Consider the following 27251-nt stretch of genomic DNA (forward strand, 5'->3'; position numbering starts at 1 on the left):
CTCAGCATAAATTCCTGGAGAGTCAACCATGTGGTTGCTGTGATCTCAGATCACTGCAACCTCCGCCTTCTGGGTTCAAGCGATTCTCCTGCCTCAGCCTCCCAAGTAGCTGGGTCTACAGGTGCTCATCACCACACCCGGCTAATTTTTTGTATTTTTAGTAGAGAGAAGGTTTCACCATTATTGGTCAAGCTGGTCTCTAACTCCTGACCTCAGGTGATCCACACACCTCAGTCTCCAAAAGTGCTGGGATTACAGGTGTAAGCCACTGCACCCAGCCTCTTTTTTTCTTTTTTTAAGAGACAGAGTCTCACTCCGTCGCTCAGGTTGGAGTGCAGTGGCATGATTACAGCTCACTGCAGCCTCAAACTACTGTGCTCAAGCAATCCTGCTGCCTCAGTCTCCCAAATAGCTGGGGACTACAGGCACGTGCCACCGTACCTGGCTGTACTTTATATTCATAAAATGACAAAATTATAAAGACAGAAAACATAGTAGCTGCCCAGAGATTGGGGGGGTGGCTATTGTTATTAAACTGTAGCATATGGGATTCTGGTGGTGGTGGGACTGTTCTGTATCTTGACTATGGTAGTAGTCACACACACCCATATGTACCACATACTGCACTAAATCCATACATAACACCCAAACACATAAAAATCAGTGCATGCAAAACTGGCAAAAACTGAGTAAGTTCAACAGAAGAGAGCAATGTCAATTTCCTAATTATATTACACTATAATTGTGCAAGATGTTGCCATTGGGACAAAACAGATAAAGGATATATGAGATGTGTTATTTCTTCCAACTACATGTAAATCCTTAATTATCTCAAAATAAAAATCCACCATCTGTTAGGGCTTTACTCCCATTGTGACTTAACCAGAAATTATGCCTTCAATGTTGTAACACATAGAGTACTTAGCTTGACAGGGCAGTTATCACTGTATCTCATGATTATGAGTTCCACACATTTTAGAAAAGAAACCCAAACATTTAACCTCTGTGTTTCAACAAATAGAGGCACCCAACAAACTTCTAAACTGTATAGTACTTACTTTTGTACACTGTGTAGCAGGTAAGAGGTCAACAAACACCTTAAGGTCTGTAAAACAACAAGGTTTATCGCCAAACTTTTTAAAATATTGGAACATTAATTCTTCTGGATCACCTGGGGGGCGGGAAACAAAATCACTTTATTACTCATGAACAGAAGCAATTTCTATTTAAGTGAGAATCTAATTTGAAAACACTCAATCAAAACAAAATTTTGCTTGAGGCTGGTCCCAAGATAGTGGGTTATCTCAACTGCTTGTTCAGTTACAGACTGAACTCACTGTCCTACTCTTTCCCTCTTTTCACCACTGCACCTGACTAGTCTTTAAAAAACAAAAAAATGGGCTGGATGCAGTGGCTCACTCCTGTAATCTCACACTTTGGAAGACCAAGGCAGGCAATCCCTTGAAGTCAGGAGTTCAAGACCAGCCTGGCAACATGGTGAAACCCCACCTCTACTAAAAGTACAAAAATTGGCCGGGTGTGATAGTGCATGCTTGTAATCCCAGCTGCTCGAGAGGATAAGGCAAAGGATCACTTGAACCCAGAAGGTGGAGATTGCAGTGAGCCAAGATCATGCCACTGCATTCCAGCCTGGGCAACAGAGCAAGACTCCATTCAAAATTTAAATTAAAATAAAGATTATAAAATAGGCTGGGCGCAGTGGCTCATGCCTGTAATCCCAGCACTTTGGGAGGCCAAGGCGGGCAAATCACCTGAGGTCAGGATCACCTGAGGGCAGATCATCGAGACCAGCCTGGCCAACATGGAGAAACTCGTCTCGACTAAAAAATATAAAATTAGCTGGGTGTGGTGGTACGCACCTGTAATCCCAGCTACTTGGGAGGCTGAGGCAGGAGAATCGCTTGAACCTGGGAGGTGGAAGTTGCAGTGAGCCGAGACTGCACCACTGCACCCCAGCCTGGGCAACAGAGACAGACTCCATCTCAAAAAAAAAAAAAAAAAAAAAAACTGTAAGCTAGGCCGGGTGCAGTTGCTCATGCCTGTAATCCCAGCACTTTGGGAGGCCAAGGTGGGGAGATCACTTGAGGCCAGGAGTTTGAGACCAGCCTGGGCAACATGGCAAAATCCCATCTCTACTGAAAATACAAAAATTAGCCAGATGTGATGGCGCTTGCCTGTAGTTCCAGCTACTTGGGAGGCTGAGGCAGGAGAATCACTTGAACTCAGGAGGCAGAGGTTGCAGTGAGTGGAGACTGCACCACTACACTCCAACCTGGGCAACAAAGAGAGACACTGTCTCAAAAAAAATAATTATAAAATAAAAACCCGTAAGCAAACTCGTAGTATGAGCAAAGAATTACTGCTTTCCTTTAGGGACGTGGTAATTTTTCCAGCAAAATTGTGAACTAGTACAATGATGACATCCTTTACTTATTGAGCAATAAGATCATAAAGAATCATTTTATAAAAAGATCTAAGGGCTTCATCAAATTTCCTGAGGATTCTCTCAATGCTTTACTATCCACATCATTCTTTTCCGCTATCTTGTCATTATCCAAGTAAATTTTCTCTTCAGTTACAAATTGCTAATTCCACCAAATATTCTTTTGTCAATAGTTTTTTGAGTGCTTCGAGCAGATTTTCAAGAAATCTTTCATCCACTTCACGAAACTTTTCCAAAACTGGCAATTTTACTTTGAAATTGATTTTGACTTTATTGTTTTTGAGGGTTTTTAATTTTTTTTTTTTTGTTTTAAGACAGAGTCTTGCTGTGTCACCCAGGCTGAAGTTGGAGTGCAGTGGCATGATCTTGGCTAACTGCAACCTCCATATCTTGGTTCAAGCAATTCTCGTGTCTCAACCTCCCAAGTAGCTGGGACACAGGCACATGCCAACACGCCCAGATAACTTTTTGGTTTTTTGTTTGTTTTTTGAGGCAGACTCTCACTGTCACCCAGGCTGGAGCGCAGCAGCACGATCTCAGCTCACAACCTCCACCTCCCAGGTTCAAGCAATTCTCCTGCCTCAGCCTCCCAAGTAGCTGTAACTACAGGCATGTGCCACCACGCCTGGCTAATTTTTGTATTTTTAGTACAGACAGTGTTTCACCAAGTTGGCCAGGCTGGTCTTGAACACTTGACCTAAGGTGATCCACTCGCCTCAGCCTCCCAAAGTCCTGGGATTACAGGCATGAGCCACCGCACCCAGCCAATTTTTTGTATTTTTAGCAGAAACAGGGTTACAGCCATGTTGCCCAGGCTGGTCTCGAACTCCTGAGCTCAAGTGTTCCGCCCACCTTGGCCTCCCAAGGTGCTAGGATTACAGCTGTGAGCCACTGCACCCAGCCAGGTTTTTTCATTTTTTAATTTTTGTAACTAAATTTTTGAGACAGTTTCTGGCTGTGTCACCAGGCTGGAGTGAAGGCGCAATCTCAGATCACTATAACCTCTGCCTCCTGGGCTCAAGAGATTCTCCTGCCTCAGCCTCCTGAGTAGCTAGGACTACAGATGTGCGCCACTATGCCCAACTAATTTTTTTGTATTTTTTGTAGACGGGGTTTCACTATGTTGCCCCAGCTGATCTCCAACTCCTGAGCTCAAGCAATCCACCCACAACAGCCTCTCAAAGTGCTGGGATTATAGGCATGAGCCGCCGCAACCAGCTGATTTTGACTTTATTGTTGGGTCAGCAACAGAATGCCTGACAAAGACTCTGATGGAACAGGCAGATAAGTTAATGTTAAGCCAAGATGAATATATGATAAAGGACTAATTTTATAAGTGATCCATTCATTAGCAAATATTTTCAGGCTATGAAGACATCTGCTTCCCAAACATGATTCTATCCAGTATAGATCTCAAATAACGAATATAGCACTTGGGTATTAAGGGCATTCTCCAGGCTTCCCAGATATCATATGGTTTCTTACCCAGTTTGTACTCATCGTTACAACCTTGACTTCGTAAACGCCTAATCAGCTCCAATTTAGCTAGATGTGGTCCTCGGAGATGGCGAGAACTTTTAGATTCTTCCGTTATCCGATCTTCTATAAACTTCACAGCTTCTTCTGCAGAATAATGTACTTCTCCTTCTAAAGAGCTGAGGAGAAGCACGTGAAAAAGGTATTTTATTGCCTCTATCATCCTTCCCAAAGCTTAAAGTCAAGCCAAACTCATTAAAAAAAAAAAAAAAAAAAAACGACTTTGATAACTATAAAATAATAGAAAAAGGAATAAAAGAGAACTATGAACATATTCTAACAGATAACATGTTATAAGATTACTTTCAATTTTGGCATTTGATTACTGCGGCATAACTTAACCTTTTTTAAAAAAGAATGAATAATTTTGTCTATATGAAATATTGCCTGGCCGGGCGTGGTGGCTCACACCTGTAATCCCAGCACTTTGGGAGCCCAAGGTGCACAGATCACTTGAGGTCAGGAGTTCAAGATCAGCCTGGCCAACATGGTGAAACCCCATCTCTACTAAAAGTACAAAAAATTAGCCGGGCGTGGTGGCATGCACCTGTAGTCCTAGCTACTCAGAAGGGTGAGGCAGGAGAATCACTTGAACCCGGGAGGGAGAGGTTGCAGTGAGCCAAGATCATACCAATGCACTCCAGCCTAGATGACAAAGCAAGACTCCCTCTCAAAACAAAAAAGAAAAAAGAAAAACTATTGCCTAATAAAAATATAAGGCTGGGTGTGGTGGCTCACACTTGAAATTCCAGCACTTTGGGATGCTGAGGTGGGAAGACTGCTTGGGCGCATGAGTTTGAGACCAGCCTAGGCAATGCATGGAGACCCCATCTCTACAAAAAATTTTAAACTTAGCCAATTGTGGTGGTGCACACCTGCAGTCTCAGCTACTTGGAAGGCTGCTGTGGGATGATCACTTGTGTCTGGGAGGCAGAGATTACAGTGGAAGGCAATATCACACCACTGCACTCCAGACTGGGTGTCAGAGCAAGATCCCATCTCAAAAAAAAAAAAAAAAGGCCAGGCATGGTGGCTCACACCTGTATGGGAGGCCAACGAGGGTGGCTCACTCGAGCTCACGAGTTCAAGATCAGCCTGGGCAACATGGTGAAACCCCATCTCTAAAAAAATACAAAAATTAGGCAGGTGTGGTGGTTCATGCCCGTAGTCCCAGCTACTTTGGGGACTGAGGCAAAAGGATCACTTGAGCCCAGGAGTCAGAGGTTGCAGTGAGCCAAGATCACACCACTGCACTCCAGTCTAGGTGAGAGAGTGAGACTCTGTCTCAAAAGAAACAAAAATTAAAAATTAAATACATACATACACACATATATATTTTTGAGATGGGGTCTTGTACATTTTACTGCTTTAAGAATGAAAGCTAAAGCGGGGTGCGGTGGCTCACGCCTGTAATCCCAGCACTTTGGGAGGCCGAGGCGGGTGGATCACGAGGTCAGGAGTTCAAGACCAGCCTGGCCAGCATGGTGAAACCAGTCTCTACTAAAAGTACAAAAAAAATTAGCCGGGTGTGGTGGGGAGTGCCTGTAGACTCAGCTACTTGGGAGGCTGAGGCAGGAGAATTGTTTGAACCTGGCAGGCAGAGGTTGCAGTGAGCCGAGATTGCACCACTGCACTCCAGCCTAGGCAACAGAGAGAGACTCCGTCTCAAAAAAAAAAAAAAGAATGAAAGCTGAGAAAAATTGCGTAATGCAGTTAATATTATGAAGCAAGCATCAGCTCATAACTGTCATCTTGAATCTTACTTCTGTATTGATTTTTTAAAAGATGTCATTTATTCATTTACCTCTAGATGCCTACAAAAAGGAAAAAAAAATTTTATTGTAGTACTGCCTACAATAGCCAATAACAAAAGGACAAAGGAAAAAAAAAGAGATCTTCAAAAATCCAAGTATCATCAATAGGGAAAAGGCTAAATGAATTATGGTACATCTGGAGTACTCCTAAGCTGCTGGGGAAAAAAAAAAAAATGAAAGAGATCTACATGTACCAGAAATGAAAGATGTTCAAGAAATATTTTAAGGTGGAAAATAACAGGTTGCAAATCATGTCTAATACAATCCCATTTTTATATTAAATATAAGGATAATTAACCTGGGCGCAATGGCTCATGCCTGTAATCCCAGCAGTTTGGGAGGCTGAGATGCTGTGGTGGGTAGATCACCTGAGGTCAGGAGTTCGAGACCATCCTGGCCAACACAGTGAAACCCCATCTCTACCAAAAATACAAAAATTCGCTGGGCATGGCGGCGGGCACCTGTAATCCCAGCTATTCGGGAGGCTGCGGCAGGAGAATTGCTTGAATCTGGGAGGCGGAGGTTGCAGTGAGCCAAGATCATGCCCTTGCACTCCAGCCTGGGTGATAAGAGCCAATCTCCATCTCAAAAAAAAAAGAGAGAAAAAGAAAAAGAATAATTATCTTAGCATAAACATGAAAATAAATCTGGCAGAAAGGCACCAATCCGTTAAAAAGAGTTATTTCTGGAATGGTAGGATAAGTGGAAATTAGCACACCATGTATTTCGGCACTAACGTGATTTTTAGAATGAACTTGTGTATTTTATACTTTAAAAAATAGGAAAAAATCTCTTACTTTGAAAGGAATATTTTATTGAGACAGAAAAAGAGAATTCAATCGGCTTATAATGAAATCCTTTCACTGCACTATATTAAAAAGCGCCATTGTAATTCAGGAAAGAAGACAACTTACTGTTCACCTTCAGCAGGAGGAGTCCAGGCCTCTTCAATCAGTCGAAAGACAGAATCGAAATAAGTCAGATAGAACTGCCAGTCATCTGAGCTAAAATCAGATTGAATGATGCACACAGGATTAAACTCAAGTTGTGACAGATCTGCTTTAGGAACCACGATATTCAATTTATTTTGTAAGTTATATTTTAGTATGTAGTAGGTTGGCTCACCCCCACCCACTCCATGTTTCCTTTGCAACTCTAAAAGGCATTCCAGAGGCATTTTCAAAGTAATACTACTTTGTATTTGTAAAGACTAGTAAGCTACTCTTTCCCTCAATAAAATGACCAGGTCTAGAAAACTAGTATTCGTAACATAAAAGTCCCCACATAAGCACTTCCAAAATGGAGGGAAGGGGAGAGAAGTGCTGTAGCAAAGAATGAAGGCTCTCTCTTTCAGGGGAATACTGAATTTGAGAAATTAATGATTTTCAGTGTTCATTCTTTTTTTTTTTTGAGGCAGAGTCTTGCTCCGTCACCCGGACTGGAGTGCAGTGGCCGGATCTCAGCTCACTGCAAGCTCCGCCTCCCGGGTTTACGCCATTCTTCTGCCTCAGCCTCCCGAGTAGCTGGGACTACAGGCGCCCGCCACCTCGCCCAGCTAGTTTTTGTATTTTTAGTAGAGACGGGGTTTCACCGTGTTAGCCAGGATGGTCTCGATCTCCTGACCTCATGATCCGCCCGTCTCGGCCTCCCAAAGTGCTGGGATTACAGGCTTGAGCCACCGCGCCCAGCCTTCAGTGTTCATTCTTAAACCTTAACTAGAATTCAGCACCATGGTCACACGTATCTTTTTTTTCTTTTTGAGATGGAGTCTCACTCTGTCACCCAGGCTGGAGTGCAGTGGCACAATCTCAGCTCACTGCAACCTCCGCCTCCTGGGTTCAAGCGATTCTTGCGCCTCAGCCTCCCAAGGAGCTGGGACTACAGACACGCACCACCACGACTAGCTAATTTTTGTATTTTTAGTAAAGACAGGGTTTTGCCGTGTTGGCCAGGCTGGTCTCAAACTCCTGACCTCAAGTGATCTGCCCGCCTTGGCCTCCCCAAGTGCTGGGATTATAGGCATGAGCCACCACGCCCAGACTACAAGTACCATTATAATACTCTACTGAAAGAAGAAGGCTCCTTACAAACTTTTAGAAACATGCAGGAGACAACTACTATAAGAAAACTTTATGCCCAGAAACTTGAAAACACAAGACACCGAGAAAATCAATAGTGAGGTCTTAAAGCCTCACTACAGTCAAATGGTACAAAGAAAGCTTTTACTTACTTTTTTAGTAAGAGGCGCCGGGAAAGGGCATTGCACTCTGGCCACCTGCTCAGCTTCTTGTACATAGCCATGCATTTATTTTCCCGACTCTGAATCTCACTTGTCAACTTCTCTAAAATCAAAAGTTGTAAAAGTTGGTAAGCTGGCTTCATTTCTGCTCAATAATCAGATAGAGTCCAACCACAAGAAGGAAAATGTCACATTTTCTTTTCTTCCTTTTTTTTTTTTTTGAGACGGAGTTTCACTCTTGTCACCCAGGCTGGAGTGCAATGGCATGATCTTGGCTCACTGCAACCTCTACCTCCTGGGTTCAAGCGATTCTCCTGTCTCAGCCTCCCAAGTGGCTGGGACTATAGGCACCTGCCACCATGCCTGGCTAATTTTTGTATTTTTTAGTAGAGACAGGGTTTCACCATGTTGGCCAGGCTGGTCTTAAACTCCTGACCTCGGCCGGGCATGGTGGCTCAAGCCTGTAATCCCAGCACTTTGGGAGGCCGAGACGGGCGGATCACGAAGTCAGGAGATCGAGACCATCCTGGCTAACACGGTGAAACCCCACCTCTACTAAAAAAATACAAAAAAAAAAAACTAGCTGGGCGAGGTGGCGGGCGCCTGTAGTCCCAGCTACTCAGGAGGCTGAGGCAGGAGAATGGCGTAAACCCGGGAGGCGGAGCTTGCAGCGAGCTGAGATCCGGCTACTGCACTCCAGCCTGGATGACAGAGTGAGACTCCATCTCAAAAAAAAAAAAAAAAAAAAAACTCCTGACCTCAGGTGATCCACCCATCTCAGCCTCCTAAAGTGCTGGGATTACTGCTGTGAGCTAACGGGCCCAGCCTAAATGTCACATTTTTAAATTCACTCTCTTACAAAATGGGACCACTATTACATACAAACTACTACTATCTTATCAAAGATTATTTTACTTCAAATAAAAAAGTACATTACTGACAGTAAATTTTTATAATCATTTTCTTTGTAAAATGATAGGTTCCACAATGTATTGGGTTGAAGATCTATTAACAATACATGGGATATACTTATAAAATCCCAACAGCATCTAGGGACTAGTAAATTTAGTCCATAGACAGGCTGCCTACCCATACAGTTCCAAAACATCAAATAGGGCTGGGTTGACGTGAGGTAAGAAAGATGAGATGTTGAAAGAACACAAAAAAAGAGTGGAGATGAATCAAACTCTTTCCAAACAACTGAAAACAAAAAAACTAGGATGATAGTTCTGACCAAATTAGATTTGCCCAACTGTTTAGTAGATTAAGGATACCAAAAATTACATTATGAATTTCCTGTTGAGAGTCTAAATTTTAACTATCCATAGAACTATAATCTAGTTTAAAAAAAAAGAAAAAAAAAAAAAGATCAGGCATGACAGGTTACACCTGTAGTAATCCCAGCACTTTGGGAGGCTGAAGCAGGCAGATCACTTGAGCCCAGGAGTTCAAGACCAGCCTGGGCAACACAGTGAGACCCTGCCTCTACAAAAAATATAAAAATTGGCCAGGTTTAGTGGCATACGCCTGGAGTCCTAACAATTTAGGAGGCTGTAGTGAGAAGATAACTCAAACCCTGGAGGTCAAGGCTGTAGTGAGCTGTGATGGTGCTACTGCATTCTAGCCTGGCTAACAGAGCAAGGCCCTGTCTCCAAAAAAAACAAAAACAAAAAAAGAAGTTTCTTGTGAGTAGCCTAAATATGCACCAAAAACTGGTTAAGTAAATTTCTATATTCACACTGTGGAACACTGGACAGTCATTAAAGAGAGTGAGGTAGTGAACTTTTATCTCTAGGAAATACAATTTAGTTAAAATAATAAAAAAATAATGGAGGCCAGGCGTGGTGGCTCACACCTACAATCCCAGCACTTTGGGAGGCCGAGGCAGGCAGATCATTTGAGATGAGGAGTTTGAGACCAGCCTGGTCAACATTGTGAAACCCTGTCTCTACTAAAAATACAAAAATTAGCTGGGCGTGGTGGTGCATGCCTGTAATCCCAGCTACTCAGGAGGCTGAGGCAGGAGAATCGCTTGAACCCAGGAGGCGGAGGTTGCAGTGAGCAGAGATTACGCCACTGCACTCCAGCCTGGCCACAGAGCGAGACTCTGCCTCCAAAAAAAAAAGAAACAATGGAGCCCAGTGTGGTGGTGTGTGCCCCTAGTCCTAGCTACTTGGGAGGCTGAGATGGGAGAATTGCTTGAGCCCAGGAGTTCAAGTCCAGCCTGGGCAACACAGTGAGCCCTCATCTCTTTAAAATAAATCAATAAATAATAAAAATAAATAATGGGTATAACAGTATGCAGAGCAGAGTTCACAAACTCAAATGCCTTCATAAGACAAAAATGTAAATAAAGAAGGAATGTTTGTGGTATCTACACAGTACAAATCCTAACTAGAAGGGCATTAATTAATTTAAAATTTTTAAAGAAAAAAAATTTTTAATAAAAACATTGTGCTAACTGAATAAGATTATTCTATGAGCCAGGCATACTATGTTTTCATTCGTGTTTTAAGAAAAAAAAAAAAGTGGAGAAGATGAATCTTTCGAAGAATATAAAGTATAACTGGAGGAAAACCTAAGGGAAGAGGGCTAGAGATCTGAAGCATAACCTTTCACATTCCTTGAAGTTTCTGAATCTGGTATTTTCAAGTAAAAACATTTTTAAAAATAAATTTACAACATACAGAAAAGTCTGGAAGAATATAACAAAATGATCAGAAGTGTTTATGTCTTTATATCCTTATGTGGAAATTTTCTACAATAAACATTTTTCATTTTTAAATAGGAAAAAAAAAAAGCTTTAAGAAAATTTTTAAAAATTACCTCCTAATTTCCCTCTGATGACATCCAAGGCCTCCTGGTACTTTCCCAAACGTTCCAGGATCATATAATAAAGTTCAACCTTACAGAAAAAAAAAACAAGAAGTGCAACCTCTGAAACTTTTCAATAATAAAAAGATAGTCATTTATAGGTTTTTAAAAAGTTATTTAATAGAGCATGTCTTCAAATGAGATGAAACTGACAGTAAGAAAAAGGTAACAGGATCTTCTCCATCTATATCTCTCCCATCTATATACATTTCAGCCTAGAGTACTTGCTAGAAACAGCTCAGTGATTAGACCTAAGCTGAGGGCTTCACATTTACCCAAAGGCCAAGAGTGAGGACCCAGCTATCAAACTGGAACAAAACAAGTTTATAGTATTACAACATAATATTGTAGCACTAGCAAAAAAATGAAAACACAAAAGTGGGCTTAAATACTCACTTCAGCCTCAGCTTCTATCTTGTCCTCTTTCACCATTTTTTCTACCATTCTCTCAGCAAGGGGCAAAAACATTGTTTTTGAGAGGTTTTCATCCTGTGCCGATATAGACTGAAAGAAGAAAAACAACGTTTCATTCTAATTTCTCCCCTTTTTGCACTACTGATACTAACATTACCGTTAATTGGGCACATAATTATCAATCCATCATGTCAAATATCAGACCTAATATGAACTCCCTGCCAAGGAGGCACATTACAGAGTGGTTTGTATTACAAAAGATTTCTCTGCTAAAGATTCATTATCCTATGTGTTCTTGAAATACTGAGCTTCCACAATACAACCTAGCATTTAAGTCGGTTATTTATACATTTTTCTAAAAGAATGTAAAGAGGCAGCATGACTATACTGTTTATTATTTATGAGTATTATCAGGTATTTGAAGAGGAAAGTCTTCCAGGTATCTTTGAGATGTTCACATACTGGAAGAGAAATGCCAATTCCTTTCATTACACAGTTTACTAGTAGCTAGTTACCTTAAATTGGTAACAAAAATTAACACATGAAATTCATAAAGTTAATAATGCCAGAATCTGCTCACAGCTCACTTAACCCTTGTAAACAACCTTTCAAAGTAGATGTTATACTTATTTTACAAAGAAACTAAGGTTAGGCCAGGCGTGGTGGCTCATGACTGTAAACTTAACACTCTGGGAGGCTGAGACAGGTGGATCCCTTGAGGCCAGAAATTTTAAGACCAGCCTGGCCAACATGGCGAAACCCCCATCTCTACTGAAAAAAAATTTAAAAATTAGCTGGGTGTGTGTGGTGGTGCATGATTGTAATCCTAGCTACTCGGGAGGCTGAGGCATGAGAATCACTTGAACCTAGGAGGTGCATTTTGCCACTGCACTCCAGTTTGGACAACAGAAAAAAAAAAAAAATTAAGGTTAAGAGATTTCCCAAACAGCTTTACCAGACATGTGGTAAAGCTAACGTATGAAGGCAGACCTGTCTGATCCCATAACATCTGTTCTTAATCACTACTTTTAAATCCTTCCTCCCCATCCTCTCCTATACAGAATCTCACTTTGGTCCCTGGGACAGAAGTGTCTCCTTTCTGCAAAAGAGCAAACTGAGGCTCAGAAAGGAGAAGTGATAAAAGAAGGCCACCCAGTTCAATGAGCCACTAACTAACCAGCGATGTTGTCTTAAAGGCAAACATCAAGTTGTAATATCAAACATTTCAAGGCTCATGCTTGATCAAGCAACCCAGCAATAGATCAGAGATTCAGGGGAAATACAGTCCATGCTACCCACAAATAAACTGATATACCAACTCATAAAGAATACTCAAAATCCCTAACTTAAGTCAACTGACAACACAAACTCCCTGTCTGACATGCTGCAACACATTACGCAAAATGTTCGCAGTCAGATGCAGAGGCTGATGCCTGTAATCCCAGCACTTTGGGAGGCGGAGGCAGGAGGATTGATTGCTTGAGGCCAGGAGTTCAAGACCAGCCTGGTCTTGAACAGTCTCACTCTGTCGCCCAGGCTGGAATGCAGCGGTACAATCTCATCTCACTGCAACCTCCACCTCCCAAGTTCAAGTGATCCTTCTGCCTCAGCCTCCAGAGTAGCTGGGATTACAGGCACGTGCCACCACGCTCAGCTAATTTTTATATTTTTAGTAAAGATGGGGTTTCACCATGTTGGTCAGGATAGTCTCGATTTCCTGACCTCGTGATCCACCCACCTCGGCCTCCCAAAGTGCTGGGATTACAGGCGTGACCCACCACACCTGACCAAAAAAAAAAATTTGTTTTAATTAGCCAGGGAAGGTGGTATGCACCTGTAGTCCCAGCTACTTGGGAGGTTGAGGTAGAGGGACTGCTTAAGCCTAGGAGGTCAAGGCAGCAGTGAGCTATGATTGATTGCACCACTGCACTCCTGCCTGGGTAACAGCGTGACCCTGTCTCAAAAAAAAAAAGTTCGGAAGACACACTGAGGACAATGACTATATAAAAAATAAAACCAAACCTCAATCCCATTCTGAATGCCATACTCACTTGCATAATTAAGCTCATCACAGACCAAAAGTAGTAGGGATTTTTGGGGACAATCTTATATAGAGCCATGCCAGCCTAAAAGAGAACCATAAATATTTTATTTAGAAACACCATACAGAGGGGGATTAATGATCTAGACACATGACAAAAAATTTCTTGGAAGAACAGCAATATATTTACATATCCCAGTTAGTAAATGCCTAGTGACTTGATGGCTATAGCAATAGTAGTAATCACAAAGGTGAATATTCATGTTATGAGTGACACTTCAATTTCTGAACCAGAATTTTCTAAAATTAAAGTCCGATATTTCCAGAATACACTGCAATCCAATATAGTTCTAGCAAACTACAAAGCAAACACAAAATTTGGCTTGTAAGTGTACTATACATCAATAAACTTTACTGAAGATACCATACTAACCAGTTATTAGTAAAAACAAATAAACAAGCCCAGAGAATACACTTAAACTTCAATATCAGAAAAGATTACTAAAAGATAATTCAAAAATTCTTCTTAGGTTAGGAAAATAATATGGTTACTTCAAGATTCCAACAATTAGAACTGAAATCTTTCATTATAAAATGTATAATATGCAAATACTTAAAAGCAGGAACATGCTTTTAAAAAACAATAGACCTATTCAAGCATAATTTAGACTCTATCCATAATTAGCCAACTAGTAATTGATGCTAAAAACTCCATCGGGTAATTTTCATGTTTTTTAATCTTTTGCCTACTGCCAATCTAGTTCCAAAATTACTGCCAATCTAATGGAGCTCCTATGAAGTAGAAGAAACTATCTATTCCCGACAAAGATTCAAAGATCGAGTCCCTGTCCCAAAGCCATTTAAAAGCGAGGGAGAAAACAAACACATAAATGACTGAAATGTATTTAGCAATAAAAATAAATGTCCTGGGCCAGGTACAGTGGCCCATGCCTATAATCCCAGCACTTTGGGAGGCCGAAGCTGGCAGATCACCTGAGGTCAGGAGTTCGAGACCAGCCGAGCCAACATGGAGAAACTCTATCTCTACTAAAAATACAAAAATTAGCTGGATGTGGCAGCAGGGACCTGTAATCCAAGCTACTCGGGAGGCTAAGATAGAGAATCGTTTGAACCCGGGAGGTGGAGGTTGCAGTGACCAGAGATTGTGCCACTGCACTCTAACCTGGGCAACAGAGTGAGACTCTGTCTCCAAAAAATAAATAAATAATAATAAAAAATAAATGTCCTAGGCCAGCCGTGATGACTCATGCCTATAATCCCAACATTTTGGGAGGCTGAGACAGGAGGATCATTTGAGCTCAAGGAGTTTGAGAACAGCCTGGGCAACATTGTAAAATCTTATACACACACACACACACACACACACACAGATATATATATATGTTAACCAGGGTGGTGGCAAGCACCTGTGGTCCCAGCTACTGGTGAGGGGCTAAGGTGGGAAGATCACCTGAGCCCAGGGAGATCGAGGCTACAGTGAGCTGTGATCACACCACTGCAATCCAGCGAGGGCAACAGAGACTCTGTCTCAAAATCAAAATGATAAAACTAAATATAAAAATAAATGTCCTATATAAAATACCATGCTAGGATTTTTCCAAGGAAGGCAAAGTTGTTCATTTTCTTACCTCTTCTTTCCTTAAGGGAAAGTAGAGAGGAGAACGTTACAATTAAAGCCTCTCCAAAGTAGCCATCTTTCAGATGACTTTGAAGGTCAAACAGAACATGGCAGCGGGGTGCGGGGGGGTGCGCGGGTGTGGTAACGATACATATAAAACTACAAATATTTGCAATGAATGGGTAAATCAACTCAAAGTAGGAGAAAAATGAGTCTGAACAAAAAACATTCAAGAAAGTTAAGGGATATATGCTGATAAAAATAAGGAGGATATCTGGCTAAAACAATTCAGAGTAGTAGGAAAAGTGTTGAAAGGTAGGCCAAGGTACTTCTGTTGTAAGGTGTTAAAAAAGGAGCCTATGCAGAACAGAGAAGTGATATATATAAATCTATACTCTTCTAGGAATAGCATCTTAGCAGTACTGTGAAGAGACAAAGTAGGAAGAAAGAAAAGGTGAGGTGATGAGGCACAAAACCAGGATGGGGTAGATCAAATAGAAAAGAAACCTGGAAAGATACAGCAGAGGCCAGGCACCATAGCTCACACCTATAATCCCAACACTTTGGGAGGCCGAGGCAGGAGGATTACCTGAGGTCAGGAGTTCGAGACCAGCTTGGCCAATAAAGTTAAGGTAAAAGATAAAAGTGATGGTGAAACTCTGTCTCTACTAAAAATATGAAAATTAGCTGGGCGTGGTGGCGGGTGCCTGTAATCTCAGCTGCTCAGGGGGCTGAGGCAGGAGAATCGCTTGAACCCAGGAGGTGGAGGTTGCAGTAGGCCGGAATTGCACCACTGCACTCCAGCCTGGGCGACAAGAGTGAAACCCCATGTCACAAAAAAAAAAAAAAAAAAAAAAAATACAGCAGCAGTAGAATGAAGATGATCTAGAGACAACAAGGACATAAAGCCTAAGATGGCTTGAGGCTCCTGCTTCTAACACTGGGGTACATATACTCCACAGGTATAAAATGAAAAATGTTAGGAAATTCAATTGATCCCTGGGAAGACTTTACAATCAAAATAAAAAATAATAATTTTTTCTTTGAGTTAGAAAACTAGCTGGGTACAGTGTCTCATGCCTGTAATCCCTGCACTTTGGGAAGCCAAGGCAGGAGGATTGCTTGAACCCAGCAGTTCAAGACCAGTCTGGGAAACATAGTGAAATCTCATCTCTACAAAAAATGAATAAATTTTAAAAAATAAATAAAAGTTAAGAAATCCATTTTACTTGAGAATATGGGAAAACATTTTTATAATGACATACAGAGATAAAAATATGTAACATTAGAATATGAATTAATATAAAATGCAAGGCAAAAATTTCATGTCCATACCCTATGATCTTGCAGGCTCTGATAATCTGCTAAAACAAAATTTTTGATGACAGACAAGTTTAAAAACATGAATCTAAGCTGGTGAAGCAGAATGAGAATGTCATTTACAGGAAAAGAAAAACCTTATCACCATATGAAAAACTAGCTACTCTTCATTTATGGTGGTTTCAGAATCACCAGCCAGAAATGTTATTTGGGGCAGCAGAAGCTCTTAAGTTTCCCTCCCTCCTACCTCCACCAGTTCATACAAACTGTATTTGCTTAACAAATTAATGTGCAGATGCTATTCTAGGCAATGGAAAATCAACAATCAGCAAATCAAACAAAAACCTTTATTCATGTGAAACATGACATTAAATTTGTGAAATACCTCAGACTGACATTCCACACTCAAAATAAACATACTTAAGCTAAGAAACTGTAACTTCCTTAAGCAGCAACAGTATAAAAATTAGCCAGGCGCAGGCAGGGTGTAGTGGCTCACGCCTGTAATCCCAGCACTTTGAGAGGCCAAGGTGGGCGGATCATGAGGTCAAGAGATGGAGACCAGCCTGGCCAGCATGGTGAAACCCTGTCTCTACTAAAAATATAAAAAATTAGCTGGGCATAGTGGCGCGCACCTGTAGTCCCAGCTACTCAGAAGGCTGAGACAGGAGGATCTCTCGAACCCAGGAGGCAGAGGTTGCTGTGAGCCAAGATCGCGCCACTGCACTCCAGCCTGGAGACAGAGCGAGACTCAATAAGTAAATAAATAAATAAAAATTAGCCGGGTGCGGTGGCTTACGCCTGTAATCCCAATACTTTTGGGAAGCCGAGGCAGGTAGATCACTTGACGTCAGGAGTTTGAGACCAGCCCGGCCAACATGATGAAAGCCCGTCTCTGTTAAAAATGCAAAAGTTAGTCCAGTGCAGTGGCTCACGCCTGTAATCCCACCACTTTGGGAGGCTGAGGCAGGTGGGTCACAAGGTCAGGAGTTCGAGACCAGCCTGACCAATATGGTGAAACTCCGTCTCTACTAAAAATACAAAAATTAGCTGGGCATGGCGGTGTGCACCTGCAATCCCAGCTACTCAGGAGGCTGAGGCAGCAGAATCGCTTGAACCCAGGAGGCGGAGGTTGCAGTGAGCCGAGATCACGCCACTGCACTCCAGCCTGGGCAACAGAGAGTGAGGCTTCATCTCAAAAAAAAAAAAAAAATTAGCCAGGTGTGGTGACAGGCACCTGTAATCCCAGCTACTTGGGAGGCAGAGGTGGGAGAATCGCTTGAACCCAGGAGGCAGAGTTTGCAGTTAAGCTGAGATTACACCACAGCACTCCAGCCTAGGCGACAGAGAGAGTCTATCTCAAAAAAAGAAAAAGAAAGAAGTATATCCTTTCTGAGGACAACATGAGAAGAATGGGAAGAGGCCACTGCTTGTCTCAATTAACATATACTGGGAACATCTTTCTATGTCAACCAGATAAAGACACCCAATATTATTTGGAGAGATGGGGGAATGCATTTTATGTACCACAGAGATGTTCTTTTACTCTGTCCTTCTGAATGAATATTTAATACACTTTGCTTAAAACATAATCTTGGCCGGGCACGGTGGCTCAAGCCTGTAATCCCAGCGCTTTGGGAGGCCGAGACGGGTGGATCACGAGGTCAGGAGATCAAGACCATCCTGGCTAACATGGTGAAACCCCGTCTCTACTAAAAAATACAAAAACCTAGCCGGGTGAGGTGGCGGGCGCCTGTAGTCCCAGCTACTCGGGAGGCTGAGGCAGGAGAATGGCGTAAACCTGGGAGGCGAAGCTTGCAGTGAGCTGAGATCCGGCCACTGTACTCCAGCCCAGGTGACAGAGTGAGACTCCGTCTTAAAAAAAAAAAAAAAAAAAACAAACACATAATCTTACAAATAAAAATGATATTAAGGATTTATATGTATATATGTTAGCACTGCCAATTTAAAAAAAATACCCATTTTATGGCCGGGCATGGTGGCTCACGCCTGTAATCCCAGCACTTTGGGAGGCTGAGGTGGACAGATCATGAGGTCATGAGTTCGAGACCAGCCTGGCCAATATGGTGAAACCCCATCTCTATTAAAAATACAAAAATTAGCCGGGCGTGGTGACGTGCACCTGTAGTCCCAGTACTCGGGAGGCTGAGGCAGAAGAATCGCTTGAACTCAGGAGATGCAGGTTGCAGTGAGACGAGATCGTATCACTGGATTCCAGCCTGGATGACAGAGCCAGACTGTCTCAAAAAATATATATATATATATATTTATATATAAATACACACCCATAGCCATTTTACATTTTTAAAAATGTCTAAATACCTTTCCATAAATAAATTAATAAAATGTTATGAAATAATTACATTGGGCTCTCTCAAAAAAATTCTCCAGTTGAGCGCACTGGCTGATGTCTGTAATCCCAGCACTTTGGGAGGCCAAGGTGGGCGGATCACTTGAGGTGAGGAGTTTGAGACCAGCCTGGCCAACATGGTAAAACCTCGCCTGTACTAAAAACACAAAAATTAGCCAGGTGTGGTGGTGTGCACCTGCAATCCCAGCTACTTGGGAGGCTCAGGCAGGAGAATCGCTTGAACCTGGGAGGCAGAAGTTATAGCGAGCCAAGATCATGCCACTGTACTCCAGCCTGGGCAACAGAGCAAGACTCCATCACAAGACAGAAAAAAAAAAAAAAATTCTCCAATGTTAAAACTTGCATAAACTTAAAATACAGAGACTGATTTTAAGAATTTAAATTTATATTAATATAGTGTCTGCCACCCTGCCCAAATTATCTATTGTTGTAACTTGATATTTAATGTAAAGAATAAGATGAAAACACAAAACATTTTGCCTTCAGAAGATATTATACCCACAAAGAAAGCATTTCTAAAAAAGTACTAGCTTGGACTGGGTGTGGTGGCTCACGCCTGTAATCCCACCACTTTGAGAGGCCAAGATGGGCAGATCACCTGAGGTCGGGAGTTCGAGACCAGCCTGACCAACATGGAGAAACCCTGTCTCTACTAAAAATACAAAATTAGCCGGGAGTGGTGGCACATGCATGTAATCCCAGCTACTGAGGAGGCTAAGGCAGGAGAATCGCTTGAACCCAGGAGGCAGAGGTTGCGGTCAGCCGAGATCGCACCATTGCACTCCACCCTGGGTAACAACAGCAAAATCCCATCTCAAATAAAAAAGAAAAAGAAAAATACTAGCCTGACATCATAGCCATTTATGGACTTAATAGTGCTGACTTCATTTCTCTGAGATGTTAGCTTTACCCGCAACCTAATTTAAATGTGTTCAAATGAGGCTCCTTCAGATGTAAGCAAAGAATACCTAAAATATGGTAGCTGCCAAATAAGCTGCCTTAAACCAAAAACAAAAAAAACAAAAAATAAATTTAAAAAGAAACATGTCAGGCAACAGGGATTTTTCCCCTGGTGGATTTTAAAATCTTAGCAGGCTATCAACACTTTAAATTTACAAATTAGATGTAACCTTTAAATTTATTCTTTCCATTGTTGTTCATTTTTTGCTCTGGTATATCTGCCCATTTTCTAAAAATTTAACAGCAATCTGATGCAGTGGGACAATCTGAAGCTGAATTACCAAAACCAAACAAAACGTAACATCAGGCCACAAAAGAACAATCAACTTATTCCCAAATAAAACATTTAAAGATCTTGAAAAATAGTTCAACTTTAAACACATAAGGAAAGCAACTGACTGACCTCCACACAAAAAAAATCCATAAATTCAATTCTACACACACACACCCAGCGCAGTTAACTCACACGAAAGAGACTTTTACTTCTAATAGTAAATCCCATAGCCCAGTAGGTTTGGGGATCAAATTACCTGTTGCATTTTCTTGTATTCACCCACTCTGGCATAGGCCATGAAGAGGTGAGAGTGATACTCCTCACTATTGGGAACTTTCTTCACAGCTGCCTCATAAAGTTTTGTAACTAACTCCGCTAAGATAAAGAGAAATAAGATTTAAGTTATACTTCAAGAAAATTCTAATGGCATTTAATGTTCCTCCTATCTGGCAGAAATAGATGTCTCCTATCATTATAGAAGTATCTGCTTGGCCTCATCCAATCATCATTCATCTCTTGGTTAGGTGGTGTTTAAATGAAGCATGGAATAGGTCAAGTCTCCTCATAGCATTTACAACATATAAGACCTTATAGGATCTGGCCTCTGTCTCCTCTTTCCCTCAGCACTTTATCATGTAGCCACAAACTATTTGTAGTTCCACCAGATTCTCTGGGATGTATCATGCATACCTCTATGCCTCTACACTCTTCCCTCTGCCTGAATTCTTTCCTCCTTTATTTTAGTGAACATCAGTCAAGACCCAATTCAAATGTAAGCTGAACTCTAAGACTTTCTCTGAACACCATCTCTGCTCCTCCACTGCAATTTGACTACTGCCTCCCTCTGCCATCTTGGAATCTTATATAAATAAGTATATTGTAGCTTTTTTTTTTTTTTGGAGACAGGGTCTCACTCTGTTGCCCAGGCTGGAGTGCAATGGCACAATTGCGGCTCACTGCAGCCTCGACCTTTGAAGCTCAGGTGATTCCCCAACCTCAGCCTCCCAATAGCTGGTTCTGAAGGCACATACCACCACAACTGACTTATTTTTTTGTAGAGACAGTGTTTCGCCATGTTGCCCAGGCTGTACTGTAGCATTTATTAACACATAATGTAGTATACTGTCTAGTGATCTATTTCCCCTTATAGACAATGAGTGACATGACAGTACAAAGTGCTTTTCTTTTTTTTTTTGAGATGGAGTTTTGCTCGTTACTCAGGCTGGAGTGTAATGGCACAATCTCGGCTCACCGCAACCTCCGCCTCCCAGGTTCAAGTGATTCTCCTGCCTCAGCCTCCCAAGCAACTGGGATTACAGGCATGCATCACCATGCCCGGCTAATTTTGTATTTTTAGTAGAGACAGGGTTTCTCCATGTTGGTCAGGCTGGTCTCAAACTCCCGACCTCAGGTGATCCACCCATCTCAGCCTCCCAAAGTACTGGGATTACAGGCGTGAGCCACCACGCCCAGCTGAAAGTGCATTTTTTATCTTTGACTCTGATAGAATAGCAGTCATAGAGAAACATGCCACCAATATCTGTGGAGTAAAGGATTTTTTTAAAACACTGGAGAAGAATCCATATCCCTAAATCAACATAATCTTATATTCAGATATAATACCTCAACTCTTAAGTTTTATCTTTTGTAAAAATTGAAAACAAAATTGAAGCTGAGCACAGTGCCTTGTGCCTATAATCCCAGCACTTTGGGAGGCTAAGGCAGGCAGATGGCTTGAGCCTAAAGAGTTCAAAACTAGCCTGGGCAACACAGCAAAATCCCGTCTCAAAAGAAATTGGCAAAAATGTTTAAGGTTACAAATACCAAATGGTACAATCTGAGCTATTTGAATGAATGAAGAGAAAAAGAATACCGAGTGTTGACAAGCATGTAAGCAATCAGAACTCAAAAACTGCTATTCTATTTATAAAAGAAGTTGACATTATCTTGCTTTACGCTAAACATACACTTACCCCATGACTTGAAAATTCCACTTCTAGATATTGTAACGTAGTTACCCAGTGAAATATTTTGTGGTAGTGAAAATGGATTAACTATAGCCACTTGGCTACTAGATGACAAATGCAAGTCACAGAACATATACAGTACAGATACACTAACAACAGTTTAAAATTAAGCAAAACTAATAATGTATTACTAAGAGAAATAAATGTAATAAACATTTAAAGAAAAGCAAGAGAATAAAAAATATTCAGAATAGCAAGTAACTCTTGATAGGTAAAAGGAGAATTAAGATTGATTGAGGAGGCCAGGTGCACTTGGCTCACGGCTGTAATCCCAGCACTTTCGAAGGCCAAGGCAGGTGGATCACTTGAGGTCAGGAGTTTGAGACCAGCCCGGCCAACATGGTGAAACTCCGATTCTACTAAAAATACAAAAATTAGCTGGGGATGGTGGTGCATGCCTGTAATCCCAGCTACCTGGGAAGCCGAGGCAGGAGAGGATGCATGAACTCAGGAGGTGGAGGTTTTGATTCTCCTGCTTCAGCTTCCCAAGTAGCTGGGATTACAGGCAAGCACCACCACACCCAGCTGACAAGGTTTCACTATGTTGGCCGGGCTCGTCTCGAACTCCTGACCTCAAATGATCTGCCTGCCTTGCCATCCAAAGTGCTAGGATTACAGGTGTGAGCCACTACGCCCGGCAATGCTCCACTTCTTAAATTAGGAGGTAGGTTCATGAGTTTTCATTATTACACATCAAATTTACTTATGTTACATAAAAAAGATTATTTGATAATATGTACTATGAAAAATATGTATTATTTCACAATGAAATATTTAAGAAATTAACAATAAAAACCTTTATTTCAGAAGAAACGATGGACTACTTAGGATATGCTCTGAAATAATCTGCCAGGGGAAAGGGTATAAACAAAATAAAACGGGCCATGTGTTAATTGCTGAAGGTGGATAATAAGAACAACGGGGTTTATTATTCTATTCTATTTTTGTCTGCTTGAAATTTTCCATATTAAAAAGTGAAAATAAGGGTGAAGCCTCCATTTAGCAAATCAAAATATCACAAATGAAGTCACTTTAATCCTCATTCCAATTCAAGGATCCTAATGCATGTAAACTATCCTTTCTGTCTACAGTTCTCACAAACCCTGGCTAATGTGTTATTCTACCTACTGTCATCCATTCAAATCATGAATGACAAATCAGACAAGGGCAAACAGATAACTCAGTTAGAAATATCCAAAATTTTCAGCTCAAGTTTAAAAACAATGAAAAGAAAGAAACATACGTCGGTGCATCTCTCGGTAAAGGATAGTCAGTGCCTGCAGTGAGTTGTCATCTGTGGGTTCAAGGGCTGCCACCTCCTGTGCAAGAGTAAAGGCCTCCTCTTGCTTTCCAGTTCTCTGTAAACCAATTGCCTTTAAAACCTGATAGTAACAAAAGAAAAATCAGTTTTTAAAAGGACAGAAAAGGAAATATGAACCAAAGAAAGCTGATCTGAAAGAACAAGTATTAAGGTATGCCTAAGTTGCTGATATACTAGTTTCAGGCTGGGTGCGGTGGCTCATGTCTGTAATCCTGGCACTCTGGGAGGCCAAGACGGCTACATCACTGGAGCCCAGGAGTTCAAGACCAGCCTGGGCAACGTGGTGAGACTCCATCTCTACAAAAAATAATAAAAAATTAGCTGGGTATAGTGGCATATACCCAGCTACTTGACTGGTTGAGATGGGAGGACTGCTTGAGCTTGGGAGGTTGATCACGTCATGGCACTCCAGCGTGGGCGACAGAACGAAAACCTGTCTCAGAAAAAAAAAAGTGAACAATAGGACTGGCATGGTGCACTCATGTCTATAACACTTTGGGAGACTAAGGCAGGAGGATCACTTGAGCCCAGGACTTTGAGACTAGCCTAGGCAACACAATGAGACCTCAACTCTAGAAAAAATTTGAAGGAAAACAATAGGCCAGGTTCGATGGCTCAGGAATGTAACCCCAGCACTTTGGAAGGCCGAGGCGGGAGGATTACTTGAGCCCGCAAGTTCAAGACTGGCCTAGACAACATAGTGAGACCCCATTTTTACAAAAAGTTTAAAAATTAGCCAGGTGTGGTGGTGCACATCTGTGGTCCCGGCTACTCGAGAGGTTGAGGTAGGAGGATCACTTGAGTCCAGGATGTCAAAGCTGCAATGAGCTGTGATCATGTCACTGCAGTCCAGCCTAGGCAGCAGACTGAGAGAGACCCTATCTCCAAAAAAAAAAAAATAGCCAGGCATGGTGGTACACCCTGTAGTCCCAGCTATGCAGGAGGCTGAGATGAGAGGATCATTTGAGATCAGAAGACCAAGGCTGTAGTGAGTCACGGTTGTGCTACTGCACTCCAGCCTGGCTAATAGAGACCTTGTCTCAAAAAAAAAAAAAAAAAAGGCTGGGCGCGGTGGCTCAAGTCTGTAATCCCAGCACTTTGGGAGGCCGAGACGGGCGGATCACGAGGTCAGGAGATCGAGACCATCCTGGCTAACACGGTGAAACCCCGTCTCTACTAAAAAATACAAAAAAACTAGCCGGGCGAAGTGGCGGGCGCCTGTAGTCCCAGCTACTCGGGAGGCTGAGGCAGGAGAATGGCGTAAACCCGGGAGGCGGAGCTTGCAGTGAGCTGAGATCCGGCCACTGCACTCCAGCCCGGGCGACAGAGCAAGACTCTGTCTCAAAAAAAAAAAAAAAAAAAGTGCACAATATTGCATAAAAGGATTCTGTGAAAATAAAATAAATTAGGTAAGCAATATTCAAAGGATAAATAAACAGTTAGCTTTTATTGAAATATCACAGCCAGGCACAGTGGCTCACGCCTATAATCCCAGCACTTTGGGAGGCCGAGGCAGGCAGATCAGGAGGTCAGGAGAACAAGACCATCCTGGCTAACACCGTAAAACACCGTCTCTATTAAAAATACAAAAAAATTAGCTGGGCGTGGTAGGACACGCCTGTAGTCCCAGCTACTTGGGAGGCTTAGGCAGGAGAATCGTTTGAACCCGGGAGGCAGAGGTTGCAGTGAGCCGATATTGTGCCACTGCACTCCAGCCTGAGCGACAGAGTAAGACTCCATCACACACAAAAAAAAGAGAAATATCACTTGTGGCATGTAAGTGACTATGGAAATAAATGACCTATAAAGTACTGAGAAAAAACACAAATAGTCAGCTGGACCCAGTGGCTCACGCCTGTAACCCCAGCACTCTGGGAGGCTGAGGCAGGCAGATCACCTGAGGTCAGGAGTTTGAAACCAGCCTGACCAACATGGGGAAACCCCATCTCTACTAAAAAATATACAAAATTAGCTGGGCGTAGTGGTGCATGCCTGTAATCCCAACTATGTGAGAGGCTAAAGCAGGAGAATCGCTTGAACCTGGGAGGCAGAGGCTATGGTAGCTGAGATCAAGCCATTGCACTCCAGCCTGGGCAACAAGGGTGAAACTCCGTCTCAAAAACAAAAAACACTACTAGCTATCTTTTCTCTTTTTTTTTTTTTTTTTTTTGAGACAGAGTCTCACTCTGTCGCCCGGGCTGCAATGCGATGGCGCGATCTCCACTCACTGCAACCTCCACCTCCCGGGTTCCAGTGATTCTGCTGCCTCAGCCTACTGAGTAGCTGGGATTACAGGCGCACGCCACTAAGCCAGGCTAATTTTTGTATTTTTAGTAGAGACGGGTTTTCAACATGTTAGTCAGGCTGGTCTCGAACTCCTGACCTCGTGATCCGCCCCGCCTTGGCCTCCCAAAGTACTAGGATTACAGGTGTGAGCCACAGTGCCGAGCCCTCCTTTCTCTTTAAGGTAAGGAATTACAAATATAACCCACCACAGGTAAGTAACTGAAGGGCAAATGAAGTTACCTTAGCACAATGAAGATCCTTATGTTTCTTCAACAATTTATCTGCTTGCTGAATTGCCATTTTATTATTACCATTGTCAAGATAATCTATGAAAAAACAAATTATGTGACAGTTATTACACTTCTTCAACAACAAACATAAAAAATGCACCAACTGGTATAAGATGTTTTGGAAAGTATCTTAATCTGCTATGTAAAACATCATGGAGGCAGGGAGTGGTGGCTTACGCCTGTAATCCCAGCACCTTGGGAGGCCAAGGCAGGTGGATCACTTGAGGTCAGGAGTTCAAGACCAGCCTGGCCAACATGGATAAACCCTGTCTCTACTAAAACTACAAAAATTAGCCAGGTCGGCCGGGCGCAGTGGCTCAAGCCTGTAATCCCAGCACTTTGGGAGGCTGAGACGGGCGGATCACGTGGTCAGGAGATCGAGACCATCCTGGCTAACACGGTGAAACCCCGTCTCTACTAAAAAATACAAAAAACTAGCCGGGCGAGGTGGTGGGCGCCTGTAGTCCCAGCTACTCGGGAGGCTGAGGCAGGAGAATGGCATAAACCCGGGAGGCGGAGCTTGCAGTTAGCAAGGCAGGCAGTGGTGATGCACACCTATATTCCCAGGCAGTGGGATGCACACCTATATTCCCAGGTACTCAGGAGGCTGAGGCATGAGAATCGCTTGAACCTGGGAGGTAGAGGTTGTAGTGACCTGAGATCATGCTACTGCACTCCAGCCTGGGCAAAACAGTGAGACTCTGTCTCAGAAAAAAAGCAATAACATAAAATAATAATAATAAAAACATCATGGGCACAGTGCAGTGTCTCACACCTGTAATCCCAGTACTTTGGGAGGCCAAGGCGGGTGAATCACTTGAGCCCAGCAATTCGAGACCAGCTCTGGCAACTTAGTGAGACCCTATCTCTAGAAGAAATATAAAAACTAGCCAGGCATGTTGCCATGCACCTGTAATCCCAGCTACTCAGGAGGCTGAGGTGGGGTGATCATTTGAGCCTGGGAAGTTGAGGCTATAGTGTGAGCCATAGTAGTGCCACTGCACTCCAGTTTGGGCAACAGAGTGAGACTCCGATTCAAAAATACTTTTTTTTTTAATTTAAAAAATTTTTTGAATTTTAAATAAAAACATTATGGATCTAATTTTAACTATAAATGGCTAGGACGGTCAAGAATACAAACTTATCCCAGCACTTTGGGAGGCCGAGGCGGGTGGATCATGAGGTCAGAAGACTGAGACCATCCTGGCTAACACGGTAAAATCCCATCTCTACTAAAAAATACAAAAAATTAGCCAAGCATGGTGGCGGGCTCCTGTAATCCCAGCTACTTGGGAGGCTGAGACAGGAGAATGGCGTGAACCCAGGAGGCGGAGCTTGCAGTGAGCCGAGATGGCGCCAC

The 27251-nt window shown here is 42.4% G+C and overlaps 1 protein-coding gene across 5 annotated transcripts in view; it reads right to left on the bottom strand.

Moving 5' to 3' along the window:
- Window positions 1-27251, bottom strand: part of NAA25 (N-alpha-acetyltransferase 25, NatB auxiliary subunit) — an 84206-nt gene that overhangs the window by 40652 nt on the left and 16303 nt on the right. For all 5 annotated transcript variants that reach the window (XM_023203696.2, XM_023203720.1, XM_023203711.1 and 2 more), the window contains 10 exons: window positions 25842-25927; window positions 23238-23376; window positions 20224-20342; window positions 13393-13467; window positions 11324-11431; window positions 10880-10958; window positions 8045-8156; window positions 6729-6818; window positions 3950-4119; window positions 1059-1171 (listed from right to left, as the gene is read on the bottom strand). In XM_023203696.2, coding sequence (XP_023059464.1) covers window positions 1059-1171; window positions 3950-4119; window positions 6729-6818; window positions 8045-8156; window positions 10880-10958; window positions 11324-11431; window positions 13393-13467; window positions 20224-20342; window positions 23238-23376; window positions 25842-25927 — 1091 coding nt within the window. The remainder of the gene's footprint in view (window positions 1-1058; window positions 1172-3949; window positions 4120-6728; window positions 6819-8044; window positions 8157-10879; window positions 10959-11323; window positions 11432-13392; window positions 13468-20223; window positions 20343-23237; window positions 23377-25841; window positions 25928-27251) is intronic.

The sequence above is a fragment of the Piliocolobus tephrosceles genome, chromosome 10 (genome assembly GCF_002776525.5).
Source record: "Piliocolobus tephrosceles isolate RC106 chromosome 10, ASM277652v3, whole genome shotgun sequence".
In the NCBI taxonomy this organism is placed as follows: Eukaryota; Metazoa; Chordata; class Mammalia; order Primates; family Cercopithecidae; genus Piliocolobus; species Piliocolobus tephrosceles.